Source organism: Bufo bufo, chromosome 4, assembly GCF_905171765.1.
Source record: "Bufo bufo chromosome 4, aBufBuf1.1, whole genome shotgun sequence".
NCBI lineage: Eukaryota > Metazoa > Chordata > Amphibia > Anura > Bufonidae > Bufo > Bufo bufo.
In genome coordinates this window covers 131556681-131572651 of record NC_053392.1, presented here as the reverse complement: position 1 = coordinate 131572651, position 15971 = coordinate 131556681, and the positions used below count along the sequence as shown (strand labels likewise).

The 15971-nt window shown below is 50.0% G+C and overlaps 1 protein-coding gene across 4 annotated transcripts in view; it reads left to right on the top strand.

Annotated features, from left to right (window-relative positions):
* The window catches only part of GIGYF2 (GRB10 interacting GYF protein 2), a 190457-nt gene that overhangs the window by 162363 nt on the left and 12123 nt on the right, over positions 1 to 15971 (top strand). For all 4 annotated transcript variants that reach the window (XM_040427902.1, XM_040427904.1, XM_040427900.1 and 1 more), the window contains 3 exons: positions 102 to 308; positions 2413 to 2532; positions 10168 to 10395. In XM_040427902.1, coding sequence (XP_040283836.1) covers positions 102 to 308; positions 2413 to 2532; positions 10168 to 10395 — 555 coding nt within the window. The remainder of the gene's footprint in view (positions 1 to 101; positions 309 to 2412; positions 2533 to 10167; positions 10396 to 15971) is intronic.

The window sequence follows — 15971 nt, the reverse complement described above, 5'->3', positions numbered from 1 at the left end:
AGTAATCGCTAAATCTTTGAACAATCCTTTTGGAAATATAGATGAAAATAATTTTTATTTAGTTTATCACATGCTCATATTTTTATTTACAACCTAACTAGGAGGAAGCTGCAAAATGGGCACGGGAAGAGGAGGAGGCTGCAAGGCGACTTATGGAAGAAACACGCTTACGACAGGAAGAGGAGGAACTCAAGAAGCGAGAAGAGGCTCAGAGACAAAAAGAACTTCAGAGACAAAGGCAGCAACAACAGGAGGCTTTAAGGCGCCTGCAACAACTGCAGCAGCAACAACAACTTGCACAGATGAAGGTACTGGGAATCTTTTTATTTTTTTATTTTTTTTTTCCTGCTGCTTTAAGTTTACAGCTTCTATGCGGGTCTATGGTAACAGACTACACACAAGTCTTGTGTAGTCTGATCCTGTAGTTATACTTCCTGACATCTGTCTGCTACTTACTACTAACTAATATTTGGTAAGTTAACAAAAGTAGGGGATAAGTGGATGGCAATATGATGGCAAAAATGGCTTGCAAGGATGGCTTTTTAAAGGCTATGGACACTAGCGGAAATTATTTTCATATTGCATTTTACTTAAATCTAAAATTCCTTTTTTTTTTTGGCCTTTATTAAAATTTTCTACAATTTGTCCTCTAGAGCCTTTAGTTTCACGGGGTCTATAGACAGTTGCTTTTCCTCCTTAGTGAATTTTGTCAGAGCTGTTCTGAAGGCTTGATCTGTAACCCTTATCTATAGTTCCCGGACAGCTCATTAACACTCTTTAAACCAAATTATGATCAAACCGATAAGAATATGTCTTAATGCGTTTATGAGCTGTCTGGTAACGAGATATAAGGGCTACAGATCGAGCTGACGGAGCAGCTTTCTGATGGAATTCACTGAGGAGTAGAAGCAGCAGTCTGCAGATAGTGTGAAACCTGAAGACTTTAGAGGACTAAATGTATAAACGTTTTCAGAAAAACTATAATAAGTAGAATGCAATGATGGGGAAAAAAATACCAGCAGCCTTTAAGAATTGAAAACAAATAGGGGCATGACTGTGGGGACAGGTGGTGGGAAGAGGTCTGGGACCAAGGGGTACGGATACATTTGGTGTGTACTGTCTTACTGTTAGGTTAGATTTGAGGTTCTGTTACACATGTGACCCCGAGCCATTACACATGGATTACCACTAATTGCATGGCTGATTCTGGACTTGCCATTATGTAAAGTGATAAGTGCAGGAAATTGTAGATGGTGCCTACTGCTTGACCGCACATGTAATAACATTTATTGTGTCTCAATGGCTGTTTAGAGTTCACTTGCCGTTGCTAGTTTCATTAGCAATTTGCAGTTCATGACTGCATGTCGGCTGTGATTTTTAAACCTCTTCTGTGTTCTCCTCTGGTTCCCCAGCTGTCTCTCACAGCTGAGTACCCAACGTGCTCCTGCTATATTGCAGAAGATTTAATCCTGTGACATACAGGGTTGTTTCTAGTGTGGGACTGAAACCTGTGACCAGTCAGTTTTTGTGTATGGCACTTGCTGGTTGTTAGGTTAATGTTGGGGCCAGGCGTGGTATACTCAGTTTACAATGATCTCATGATTTTGTTATTGCATTGTACTTATTTTAAGCTAAAAATCATTTTTTTTAATTGGTATTTATTACAAATATGGAATCCTTTTTCTGTACAGGGCTGAGATGCTCTAGTAGGAGGATATGAATTTTCTCTCTGCTCCATCAGCCAGCTAATCTGACAGGCTCCTTATCTCTGACCTTATAGTCACCCATTATAGCTCAGTTCTTATCTTACTGATAAGAAGGTGGCTTAAATAAGTGTTTATGACCTCTTAGTAAATTAGAGATAAGGGTTATCAGATGACCAAGTAAAAAGTACTATTCACACAGCTAGACAGAACGTCAGTTTTTTTTAAATAAAGACCAATAAAAAAATATATATTTTTAGCCCAAAATGAGTAAATTGCAATCATAAAAAAATTAATAAAAGAAAACGTAGAATTTAAGGGAGTTTCCTGCCACAGTATTTTGACCCTTTTCACTAGTCTTCTAGTCCCCTTCTGTCAACTTTCATACAGACAGGGACACATGCACTACTGCAGCCAATTACTTACCTCAGCAGTGACAATACCTGCAGCAACTCACATGACTCTGTCTGTGCGGAAGTTTACAGAGCGGCGGGGAGCAGCTGAGTATGGATTTTTTCACAGGTATATTTGGGGAGTAAAAAAACAACAACAAAAAATAAAACTTAACAACCCCGTTTGAGAATTTACAACAAAATGCATCTGTCATTGACTCTGAAAAGTATGGGAAACATATTGTAAGATGGTTAATTGAAACATTAAGAAATGTTGACAGTGTTACATTAGTGAGTATCTTGTTTTTATGTTTCAGTTACCATCTTCATCCACATGGGGGCAGCAGGTGAATTCGGGAGGAGCATCTCAATCTACATTATCTTTGGCAGAGATACAGAAACTTGAGGAGGAAAGAGAGAGACAAAATCAAGAAGAGGTGTGTACATGTTAAGTGCCATCATGCATCTCTGTAATAAATCTTACTTTCAGTGAAGAGAAGCATTCACTACAGCGTGAGAATCCATAGTCCTAATACTTAAGAGCACTTGTTAACTCCTCTTACATGTCTGTTTTAGTAACTACTTTTATTCCCCACAATAAAAAAAAAAGTTCTGGAGCAACTATTCTTATGACTGTTGTGCTATTCCTCTGTTATTCATACTGGAAGTTTGAATGAATGTCTAGCATTTGTCAATAAAAGTCCATCTGGGTGTTACTAGTGGGGGAGGCTGTCCCAGCCCGTTTGACACTCAAATCAGTTCTGCCAGTAAAATACTATTCAGGCAGTCACCCTGAACTGCTAACCCACCCACCTGGGAGTCAGACCCCCACCAATCAGATGTTGATGACCTCTCCTTAAGATGGGCCATCGATACATCGGGTAAACCACTTCAAATCACGTTTTCTCGCCCATTCCATTGGGGGACACAGACCATGGGTATAGCTTAGGTTATTACTAGGAGGAGACACTATGCAAATAGTAAAAAACAGCTCCTCCTCCACTGGCTATACCCCCATGCTCCAACAGGAGGACCTCAGTTTTAGCTTAGTGTCGGATAAGGAGGTGACACTCCTGCTACTGCAGCGTTGTCCCTGTAATTTTTCTCTTCTCCTGTTTGTTTTTTTTCTCAATAGAGGACGCAGGGTCGCATGGCGCGTCCCTGGTCTCTCAGTGGAGCGAGCGCCGGGGTCGAATGGCCGTCCCCGGCTACCTCCCTTTCCCCCCAGAAGACAAGTGGAACCGGGCTCGACCTGCAGCGCCGGTGGCCTACCAGATCCGGGGTCACCTACTCCTGCCCTCTATCCAGTGCACTGCCACTCCTTGTGCCAGACGACTGAAGAGGTGACCCCATGCTGGTCCGGAACTGAGGGTGAAGACTGCAGGATTCAGATAAGTAGCATCGGTTCTCTTCTCCTGCAAACTCCCCCTCCCCCCGTGCTCACACTGTGACACGGTTCTTTAAAGGGACACTGACAGGGCCAATAAGCATATTGAGGTATATATATGGCAGTACAGGTCTTATAATGGGTATTACAATCATCTAAGTATCCCCCCTGTCCACCTTATACATACAGTAAACTTAAGTTTTATAACCTGCTCCAACGGTCTTCAATCTGCCCAAGAGGGGGGCGTTTCACCTCTCTTGCGCCCAGCCACCCTCCCCCAACTGCCGCTTTGAAGCGCCGCCCAGCTCATGAATATTCAGTTTGCTGCCCAAGGGGCGGCGTTTCACCTCTCTTGCGCCCAGCCAGCCTCCCCCAACTGCCGCTTTGAAGTGCCGCCCAGCTCATGAATATTCAGTTTGCTGGGCGGCTTCTGCAGTCCCCGCTCTGAAGCGCTGCGCTTAACAGTGCCCTGCGCATGCGCCGGATCTTGTGAAGTCGGGGACAGTAAGCGCCGCCCAGCGAAGTGAATATTGATGAGCTGGGCGGCGCTTACTGTACCGGACTTCACAAGATCCGGCGCATGCGCCGGGCACTGTTAAGCGCAGCGCTTCAGAGCGGGGACCGCAGAAGCCGCCCAGCAAACTGAATATTCATGAGCTGGGCGGCGCTTCAAAGCGGCAGTTGGGGGAGGCTGGCTGGGCGCAAGAGAGGTGAAACACCGCCCCTTGGGCAGATTGAAGACCGTTGGAGCAGGTTATAAAACTTAAGTTTACTGTATGTATAAGGTGGACAGGGGGGATACTTTAGATGATTGTAATACCCATTATAAGACCTGTACTGCCATATATATACCTCAATATGCTTATTGGCCCTGTCAGTGTCCCTTTAAGGGCTTACCTGTGAATCTGGGGGGGGCTGGTTGAGAGAGTGGAGGGTGTCCTTCTTGTCCCCTGCATCCTGGCTGTTGGCGCAATCCTTTCGGAGCTGGGGTCTCCCGCGTGCAAATTTTCGTGCGATTTTTTTTTTCCACGCCTTCTGTGATGCGACCGAGGGGCGGAACCTATCGTGCCATCTCCGGCGCTTCCGCTTTGCCTTCAGCGCTTCTCCACGCTTGGCTCTGCTCCTTCTCCTCTGGTCACGGTAGGACAGATACATGCCACGACCTGGGGCCCCACAAAAATCTAAAGCGGCACCTCTGGTCCCACTGGGATCCTGTAAGGTCTGCTGCTTGCCACTGTCGTTTACAGGCTCCTGTGACTCTTGCCTTGCCTCTGGACAGGCTCTTCCTCCCCCTCCTCCTCCACCAAACCAGCCCAGTCCCTCCTCCGCCCCTTCGGAGCCCGCGGAGCCCTCCTTGGGCCTCTGCTATAGCTAGGGCGGCCGCGGACTTGGCTCAAGTCTCTCGTGCGGCCATGGCCTTTATGGAACGCATGGCGGCCACTGATCTGCCAGCCGCGGTGCCTGTGGTTAGCACTGCTCCACCTCCCGGTGTCCCCCACAGAGGACGCTCGACTGCTAAGAGGCAGCGTACGCAGCAGCATCCTTCCTCGGATGACTCTGCCTCCCCCCCTCGCCTGGAGGAGTGTTCAGCCTCTCCCCCTCGCAGGGATTGCAGGTCTGAAGGGGAAAGATCTGGCTCGGATGAGGACACGGAGCCGGAACCTCACCTAAGCTCTCCACCATGGTGGCAGACTTGGTCACGGCGGTACGTGACACCTTTGACATACAGGGGGAACCTCCTTCTACTAGTAGCCAGGAATTCCCCCTCTTCCACTCCAGAAAACCGGAGGCAGTCACATTCCCCATTCATGGCGAGTTCGCCAAGGTCCTTTCTAAGGCTTGGGAACGCCCTAATCACAGTTTGTCTGCTACAAGGCGCATGGATACTCTGTATCCTTTCCCGGCAGATAACGTGCAGCAGTGGTCTTCTCCTTTCTCCTCCTAAGGTCGACCCGCCGGTGGCCAGATTGGCTAAGAATACGGCAATACCAGTCCTGGACGGGTCCTCCCTACACGACTCAGTCGACAGGCGTTTGGACTCTTTCCAAAGCCATCTTTACTCTGGCGGGCACAGGTCTGCGGCCCACGTTCGCCTCAGCCTGGGTATCTAGGGCGCTTTTGGTGTGGTTGCAGCGCCATCATCAGGACCTCGCGGAGCAGGATGCCTCTGCGGACACCATAAGCTTCATCCTCCAGATGTCCCAGGCGACAACATTCCTCTGTGAGGCCTCATTGGACGTCAGCACCCTCTTTGCGCGGATTTCGGGCCTCTCGGTCGCGCAGCGCAGGGAGGTCTGGTTGAAGATCTGGGACGCCGACGCTTCATCCAAGCGCTCCCTCACCACCCCCCCCCCCCCCCCCCCCCCCCCCCTTTACGGGCTCCAGGCTCTTTTCGGTGCTAAACTGGATGAGATTATCTCTGATGCTACGGGGGGGCAAGAGTACACACCTGCCCCAATCTAGATCCAAGCGCGCCTTCATAGCTCTCCCCGCTGGCTCTAGAAACCAGTCCTTTCGGCACTTCTCTTCCTCCAGGTCTGCGACAGCTCCCTCCTCGGGCGGCTCTCAGGACTCCCGCAAGAAGCCTTCCTTTAAGCCGCAACCATCCTGGCGCCCGCGAGCACAGTTCCAGGGGAGTTCTGCCCGCCCCGCGGTTCCCAAGCAGTCCTCCGCCTGAAGGGGCGCCGTCTGCTCTCCTTTCAGCATGTCTGGAGAGCTCATGTTCAAGACGCATGGGCCCTGGAAATTGTGAGTTCTGGTTACAAGATAGAATTCGTTTCCAGACCTCCGGAACGTTTCTTTCAGTCTCGTGTTTCGGGGGATCCAGCCCGAGCCTCGGCCCTTTTACAAGCGGTGTCTTCCCTTCTGGTCAGGGGAGTAGTTGTCCCAGTTCCTCTGGAGGACCAGGGGGCAGGTTTCTACTCGAATCTCTTTGTGGTGCCTAAGAAGGAGGGATCAGTACGTCCGGTCCTAGACCTGAAGCTGTTAAAAAAGTCCCTGCGGGTGCGGAGGTTCCGGGTGGAATCCCTCCGCTTTGTTATTGCTTCTTTTCTTTCAGGGGAGTTCCTCGCATCAGTGGACATCCGGGACGCCTATCTGCATGTCCCTATCGCAGAATCTCACACAGGTTCCTGCGCTTCGCCATTGGCGACTGCCATTATCAGTTCGTCGCCCTTACCCTTTGGGCTAGCGATGGCCCCGCGGGTATTCACGAAGATCTTGGCGCCAGTCATGGCACTTCTGCGTACCAGGGGCATATCTCTGCTGCCTTACCTGGGCGACATTCCGATAAAGGCTCCCTCTCGTTCCCAGGCCGAAGTCAGCGTCAGGATCACTGTTCAGATTCTGCAACAATTCGGCTGGCTGATCAACTTCCCGAAGTCCTCTCTCCTACCTGCCCAGAGGGTGACCTTCCTGGGGATGGTTATGGACACGACTGCAGCCCGGATATTCCTCCCGGATTGCAAGTTCTCTCGGATACGGGACTCAGTGTCTCGCCTTCTGCATTCCGAGTGTCTCTCCATCCGGGAGTACATGCAGGTTCTGGGGCTTATGGTAGCCTCCTTCGAGGCTGTCCCCTTTGCCCAGTTTCACACTCGACCTCTGCAGCAGGCGATCTTGTCCTTCTGGGACAGGACATCGAGGGGTTTGGACTCTCGGATCCGCCTTCCTCCTCGGGTTCGCATGGACCTTCAGTGGTGACTGTCCCCTCAGAATCTGACTTCGGGGAAATCCTTCCTCCCAATCTCCTGGACTGTCGTCGCCACCGATGCCAGTCTTCTGGGTTGGGGCGGCGTTCTCCGGGCTCGGACGGTTCAGGGGGTGTGGTCAGAAGTAGAAGCCCGCCTTCCGATCAACATATTGGAACTCGGAGCAATTTTCCTCTCTCTGTCTCATTGGACCCCCCTCCTAACGGGGCTCCCGATAAGGATCCAGTCGGACAATGCCACAGCCGTGGCCTACATCAATCATCAGGGTGGAACCCGCAGCCGGCTGGTGATGCAGGAGGTGAAGAGGATCCTCCAGTGGGCGGAGACTCACGTTCCGATATTGTCTGCAGTGTACATCCCAGGGGTCGAAAACTGGACGGCGGACTTTCTCAGCCGCAACAGGGTGGATCCGGGAGAGTGGTCTCTGCATTCGGACGTATTCGAGGACGTCTGTCGCCATTGGGGCCGCCCGGACGTGGACTTGATGGTGTCCAGGCTCAACAACAAGGTTCCCACGTTCCTGGCCCTAGCTCGGGATTCGGAAGCGTACGGAGTGGACGCTCTGCTGTCTTCGTGGCAAGACTTCGCACTGCTCTATGTCTTCCCACCACTGCCTCTGCTCCCAAAGGTTCTTCGCAGGGTCGCGGCAGAAGGGATCCCGACCATCCTCATCGCCCCAGATTGGCCTCGCCGCGCCTGGTTCTTGGAGGTCGCTTGGATGCTGGTGGACGTTCCGTGGCCTCTTCCTCTCAGGGAGGACCTGCTGTCTCAAGGACCTCTCTTCCACCAGAATTTACAACCGCTTTGTTTAACGGCGTGGCTGAGACCTCCATCTTGAAGAAGAGGGGCTTCTCTGACTCTGTCGTGAAGACCATGATCAAAGCCAGGAAGCCAGCTTCCTCCCGGATATACGACCGTACCTGGAAGGCCTTTCTTGCCTTTTGTGAGAAGATAGACGTCTTTCCTCTTCATTTCTCCGTTCCGGTGGTCCTCTCCTTTCTCCAGTCGGGTCTGGAGATGGGAATGTCGCTGAGCTCTCTGAAGGGTCAGGTCTCCGCTCTGGCCATTTTCTTTCAGCGCTCTCTGGCTCTGCTAGGTCCGGTGAGGACCTTCCTGCAGGGGGTGGCGCATTCGGTCCCTCCGTATGTCCCTCCTCTGCCCCCCTGGGATCTGAACCTGGTTCTGTCTTCTCTTCAGGCGGCTCCTTTTGAGCCCCTGAGGGACATTTCCCTGAGTTTTCTCACCTGGAAGGTGGCCTTTTTGGTGGCCATCACCTCTATCAGGAGGGTATCGGAGCTGGCCGCCCTTTCCTCAAAAGAGCCCTTTTTGGTTTTCCACAAGGACAAGGTGGTACTGCGCCCTGTCCCTTCCTTTTTGCCCAAGGTGGTTTCCGCCTTCAACCTTAATGAGGACATTGTCCTGCCATCCTTTTGCCCTGCTCCGGCGAACTCCAAGGAGCGTGCTCTCCATTCTCTGGATGTTGTCCGTGCTCTACGGGAGTACCTGTCGGTGACTGCCCCATTTCGCCGCTCAGACTCACTTTTTGTGGTTCCCGAGGGGCCTCGTAAGGGTCTGGTGGCCTCCAAGGTCACTGTGGCTCGGTGGATTCGGTCGACTATTGCCATGGCCTATTGGTCCAGCGGTAGGGTTCCCCCAGCGGGGGTTACCGCGCACTCCACCAGGGCGGTGGGGGCCTCCTGGGCGAGGCGCAATCGAGCCTCTACGTCACAACTTTGTAAGGCGGCCACCTGGTCGTCCTTACATACCTTTACAAGGTTCTACCAGATGCACTCTTTGGCGTCTGCTGATGCTGCCCTAGGGCGCAAGGTATTGCAGGCTGTGGTTCCTGTTTAATCGTTGGACGTTTTCCCTCTGGAGGTGCTGGTCTTCCCACCCCATGGACTGCTCTGGGATGTCCCATGGTCTGTGTTCCCCAATGGAATGGACGAGAAAAGGAGATTTTTTGTGAAACTCGCCTGTAAAATCTTTTTCTCGTCTTTTCCATTGGGGGACGAGAAACCCATTCTTGTCCGTTGCAGGAGGGGTTGGTTCTCTTCTAGTTGGACCTTATGGTTAGCGGCCCGATGGCGGTGTTCCTTGGGTCTGTTTTTCTTGGTTAATATTTGGTTTCTGATCTCCTTCTACTGCTTTTGCACGCACTGAGGGCCTCCTGTTGGAGCATGGGAGTATAGCCAGTGGAGGAGTAGCTGTTTTTTACTATTTGCATAGTGTCTCTTCCTTGTAATAACCTAAGCTATACCCATGGTCTGTGTCCCCCCAATGGAAAAGACGAGAAAAAGATTTTACAGGTGAGTTTCACAAAAAATCTCCTTTTTATGGTAACCATAATTTTTAACTTTATTAGGGCAAACACAATATATCATACGATGAGATAGGTATCTAGTATCTGAAAATAAACATAATCGTGAGATTCTGACCCAAAGTAATCCCAATGATGGGGACCAATTTTGAAATATCGCCCACCCCCCTCAGCACTCCACATTCAGCACAATACAAAAATAAATATAAATGAATCCTAAAGTAGTTCTAATGCAAGATAAAGCAAAGGGAAATTTCTTCTCTATTATGATAGCCAAATAGGCTGTAGGTTATATCCAACTGGAAATCCAGTATTTAGAGTATATTTTTATGTTATACTGTCATGTTTTCTAGTGTTGGTTACAATAAGTGTATATGTATTTTTTATAGTGCCCATCTTGTGCTGAAATTGTTTTTTTTATTGGTTTAGTTTAGCTGGAAATACCATTAAATTCTCTGCATAGAAAAAAAAAAATATATATATATATATATATATATATATATATATATATATATATATATATATATATATATATTATTTTTTGTTGTTGCAAACGTGTGAATTCAACAATTTCTTGCCTACAGTTCTGTAGTGTTCACGGAAACATCTGCAAAAATAAGTAGGTCCTTGAGAAATTTTCCTTTTCTATCTACAGCAAAGGCGACAGCATCAAGAGCTGAAGTCTGTGCAGAAGCAGCAGCAGCAACAGCAGCAGCAGCAGCAAAAAACTCCTGGTTGGGGCAATGTCGTCAAACCGACGGTCAACACAAAATCTCTCCTTGAGATTCAGCAGGAAGAAGCCAGGCAAATGCAAAATATGCATCAGCAGGCTGGCCGTGGCAGGCCAGCAAATGTCACCTTACCACCTGCACCCACTCCTGTTGTAAGTACCACAATTGTGTAATATTTCTAATATGGTTTCCAGTTGAAAGTGGCCTTCAGGTTGCCCCCTACTGTCTCTTCTGTGAACACTTGTGTGAGTAGCACAGTAGTGGGGGCAAGTACTTGGTATAGTACAGTGGTCTTTAGACCCTTCAATGCGGCTCTTTGGTGCGGGCTCCCACGGCGAAACCAACCCATCCTGCACTACAGAGGAATCTTGCCTGTGGGACGCATTTGCGTTCCACAAAGCAAGAGAGGGCGTGTTGCTCCTGCATCGGGTCCAGAGTCCTGCCCTTGCACCTCTGTCACTGACCTGACACCAGTGACATTGCTCCGCCTCTCCCCCTCCTCAGTTCTTATGATGGACACTGACCAGCAACAGGACAGCCCGATGTGGGAGGAGCTATAATAGCCCCACCCTCTTTTCTACCCGCGATTCCTGCAGCCTGAACCTTTTCTGCCCAGCATGCTGAACATCAGTTGGATTGCCACAACTGCACCAGTGATGTGAGTAGCATGGGAACTACTGCGGTTATATTCAGCTTTCCCAGACTCTGCACATGTGGCATGCAGTACAGTAGGAAAGCTGGGTGAATTATATCATGAAATGTCATCTAGCTTCCCTGCTATCCTGCATGGCACAAGTGCAGAGGCATTAGAGTATGGGGGAGAGGCACAGCAGGAAAGCTGGGTGTCTATATATGTGTATTGTATATGTGTGCGTCCATGTATGTGGTGATTGTGTGTATGAGTGCGCCCCTGTATGTGGAGTGTGTGTGTATGAGTGCGTCCATGTATGTGTGGAGAGTGTGTGTATGAATGCATCTATGTATATGGTGAGCACATGTATGAATGCATCTATGTATATGGTGAGTGTGTGTATGAGTGTGTCCATGTATATGGTGAGTGTGTGTATGAGTGTGTCCATGGCTGTGGAGAGTGCGTATCTGACTGCGTCCATGGCTGTGGAGAGTGCGTGTCTTACTGCGTCCATGTATGTGGAGAGTGCGTGTCTGACTGCGTCCATGGCTGTGGAGAGTGCGTGTCTGACTGCGTCCATGTATGTGGAGAGTGCGTGTCTGACTGCGTCCATGTATGTGGAGAGTGCGTCCATGTATGTGGAGAGTGCGTGTCTGACTGCGTCCATGTATGTGGATAGTGCGTGTCTGACTGCGTCCATGGCTGTGGAGAGTGCGTGTCTGACTGCGTCCATGTATGTGGATAGTGCGTGTCTGACTGCGTCCATGTATGTGGATAGTGCGTGTCTGACTGCGTCCATGTATGTGGAGAGTGCGTGTCTGACTGCGTCCATGTATGTGGAGAGTGCGTGTCTGACTGCGTCCATGTATTTGGAGAGTGCGTGTCTGACTGCGTCCATGTATGTGGAGAGTGCGTGTCTGACTGCGTCCATGTATGTGGAGAGTGCGTGTCTGACTGCGTCCATGTATGTGGAGAGTGCGTGTCTGACTGCGTCCATGTATGTGGAGAGTGCGTGTCTGACTGCGTCCATGAATGTGGAGAGTGCGTGTCTGACTGCGTCCATGTATGTGGAGAGTGCGTGTATGACTGCGTCCATGTATGTGGAGAGTGCGTGTCTGACTGCGTCCATGTATCTGGAGAGTGCGTGTATGACTGCGTCCATGTATGTGGAGAGTGCGTGTCTGACTGCGTCCATGTATCTGGAGAGTGCGTGTATGACTGCGTCCATGTATGTGGAGAGTGCCTGTCTGACTGCGTCCATGTATGTGGAGAGTGCGTGTCTGACTGCGTCCATGTATGTGGAGAGTGCGTGTATGACTGCCTCCATGTATGTGGAGAGTGCGTGTCTGACTGCGTCCATGTATGTGGAGAGTGCGTGTATCACTGCGTCCATGTATGTGGAGAGTGCGTGTATGACTGCGTCCATGTATGTGGAGAGTGCGTGTCTGACTGCGTCCATGTATGTGGAGAGTGCGTGTATCACTGCGTCCATGTATGTGGAGAGTGCGTGTATGACTGCGTCCATGTATGTGGAGAGTGCGTGTATCACTGCGTCCATGTATGTGGAGAGTGCGTGTCTGACTGCGTCCATGTATGTGGAGAGTGCGTGTATGACTGCGTCCATGTATGTGGAGAGTGCGTGTATGACTGCGTCCATGTATGTGGAGAGTGCGTGTATGACTGCGTCCATGTATGTGGAGAGTGCGTGTATGACTGCGTCCATGTATGTGGAGAGTGCGTGTCTGACTGCGTCCATGTATGTGGAGAGTGCGTGTCTGACTGCGTCCATGTATGTGGAGAGTGCGTGTATGACTGCCTCCATGTATGTGGAGAGTGCGTGTATGACTGCCTCCATGTATGTGGAGAGTGCATCCATGTATGTGGAGAGTGCGTGTATGACTGCGTCCATGTATGTGGAGAGTGCGTGTATGACTGCGTCCATGATGTGGAGAGTGCATGTATGACTGCATCCATGTATGTGGAGAGTGCGTGTATGACTGCATCCATGTATGTGGAGAGTGTGTGTATGACTGCATCCATGTATGTGGAGAGTGTGTGTATGACTGCATCCATGTATGTGGAGAGTGTGTGTATGACTGCATCCATGTATGTGGAGAGTGCATCCATGTATGTGGAGAGTGCGTGTATGACTGCGTCCATGTATGTGGAGAGTGCGTGTATGACTGCGTCCATGATGTGGAGAGTGCATGTATGACTGCATCCATGTATGTGGAGAGTGCGTGTATGACTGCATCCATGTATGTGGAGAGTGTGTGTATGACTGCATCCATGTATGTGGAGAGTGTGTGTATGACTGCATCCATGTATGTGGAGAGTGCATCCATGTATGTGGAGAGTGCGTGTATGACTGCATCCATGTATGTGGAGAGTGCGTGTATGACTGCGTCCATGTATGTGGAGAGTGCGTGTATGACTGCATCCATGTATGTGGAGAGTGCGTGTATTACTGCGTCCATGTATGTGGAGAGTGCGTGTATGACTGCATCCATGTATGTGGAGAGTGCGTGTATGACTGCGTCCATGGCTGTGGAGAGTGCGTGTATGACTGCGTCCATGTATGTGGAGAGTACGTGTCTGACTGCGTCCATGGCTGTGGAGAGTGCGTGTCTGACTGCGTCCATGTATGTGGAGAGTGCGTGTATGACTGCATCCATGTATGTGGAGAGTGCGTGTATGACTGCATCCATGTATGTGGAGAGTGCGTGTATGACTGCATCCATGTATGTGGAGAGTGCGTGTATGACTGCGTCCATGGCTGTGGAGAGTGCGTGTATGACTGCGTCCATGTATGTGGAGAGTGTGTGTATGACTGCATCCATGTATGTGGAGAGTGCGTGTATGACTGCATCCATTTATGTGGAGAGTGCGTGTATGACTGCATCCATGTATGTGGAGAGTGCGTGTATGACTGCGTCCATGTATGTGGAGAGTGCGTGTATGACTGCGTCCATGTATGTGGAGAGTGCGTGTATGACTGCGTCCATGTATGTGGAGAGTGTGTGTATGACTGCATCCATGTATGTGGAGAGTGCGTGTATGACTGCGTCCATGTATGTGGAGAGTGCGTGTATGACTGCATCCATGTATGTGGAGAGTGCGTGTATGACTGCATCCATGGCTGTGGAGAGTGCGTGTATGACTGCGTCCATGATGTGGAGAGTGCGTGTATGACTGCGTCCATGATGTGGGGAGAGCGTGTATGACTGCGTCCATGTATGTGGAGAGTGCGTGTATGACTGCGTCCATGTATGTGGAGAGTGCGTGTCTGACTGCGTCCATGTATGTGGAGAGTGCGTGTCTGACTGCGTCCATGTATGTGGAGAGTGCGTGTATGACTGCCTCCATGTATGTGGAGAGTGCGTGTATGACTGCCTCCATGTATGTGGAGAGTGCATCCATGTATGTGGAGAGTGCGTGTATGACTGCGTCCATGTATGTGGAGAGTGCGTGTATGACTGCGTCCATGATGTGGAGAGTGCATGTATGACTGCATCCATGTATGTGGAGAGTGCGTGTATGACTGCATCCATGTATGTGGAGAGTGTGTGTATGACTGCATCCATGTATGTGGAGAGTGTGTGTATGACTGCATCCATGTATGTGGAGAGTGTGTGTATGACTGCATCCATGTATGTGGAGAGTGCATCCATGTATGTGGAGAGTGCGTGTATGACTGCGTCCATGTATGTGGAGAGTGCGTGTATGACTGCGTCCATGATGTGGAGAGTGCATGTATGACTGCATCCATGTATGTGGAGAGTGCGTGTATGACTGCATCCATGTATGTGGAGAGTGTGTGTATGACTGCATCCATGTATGTGGAGAGTGTGTGTATGACTGCATCCATGTATGTGGAGAGTGCATCCATGTATGTGGAGAGTGCGTGTATGACTGCATCCATGTATGTGGAGAGTGCGTGTATGACTGCGTCCATGTATGTGGAGAGTGCGTGTATGACTGCATCCATGTATGTGGAGAGTGCGTGTATGACTGCGTCCATGGCTGTGGAGAGTGCGTGTATGACTGCGTCCATGTATGTGGAGAGTACGTGTCTGACTGCGTCCATGGCTGTGGAGAGTGCGTGTCTGACTGCGTCCATGTATGTGGAGAGTGCGTGTATGACTGCATCCATGTATGTGGAGAGTGCGTGTATGACTGCATCCATGTATGTGGAGAGTGCGTGTATGACTGCATCCATGTATGTGGAGAGTGCGTGTATGACTGCGTCCATGGCTGTGGAGAGTGCGTGTATGACTGCGTCCATGTATGTGGAGAGTGTGTGTATGACTGCATCCATGTATGTGGAGAGTGCGTGTATGACTGCATCCATTTATGTGGAGAGTGCGTGTATGACTGCGTCCATGTATGTGGAGAGTGCGTGTATGACTGCGTCCATGTATGTGGAGAGTGTGTGTATGACTGCATCCATGTATGTGGAGAGTGCGTGTATGACTGCGTCCATGTATGTGGAGAGTGCGTGTATGACTGCATCCATGTATGTGGAGAGTGCGTGTATGACTGCATCCATGGCTGTGGAGAGTGCGTGTATGACTGCGTCCATGATGTGGAGAGTGCGTGTATGACTGCGTCCATGATGTGGGGAGAGCGTGTATGACTGCGTCCATGGCTGTGGAGAGTGCGTGTATGACTGCGTCCATGGCTGCAGTATGAAAGGTACAGAGGCTAAAATACTTGTGGATATGTAGAGGTAAATCAGACAGGTCTATTACAATTGCAGCGCAGGTTATAAAGGGGTTGAGTTGAATATAAACTCCGTCAGCAACTGTAAATGTTAAAAAAAAAACAGTCGTGCTAACAGTAAATACAGTAAATAAAAAGTCACTAAATAGCCATATAAGAGGGGTTTGCACAGGAGGAGGCGGTTTGTGAAGAAGCATGTAAGTGTGTGTGGGGGGCCCCGTACAAAAATTTGCTGTGGGGCCCAGTCAGTTCTAGTTACGCCTCTGGCGTGTTCGCTAACTAGTATTCGCGCACGCGCTTCATGACAGTAAGCAGTACGCACCTCCTTCCAGACGTTGGAACGAGGAGGAAGTGACGAGGGGTAGTGAAAACTTC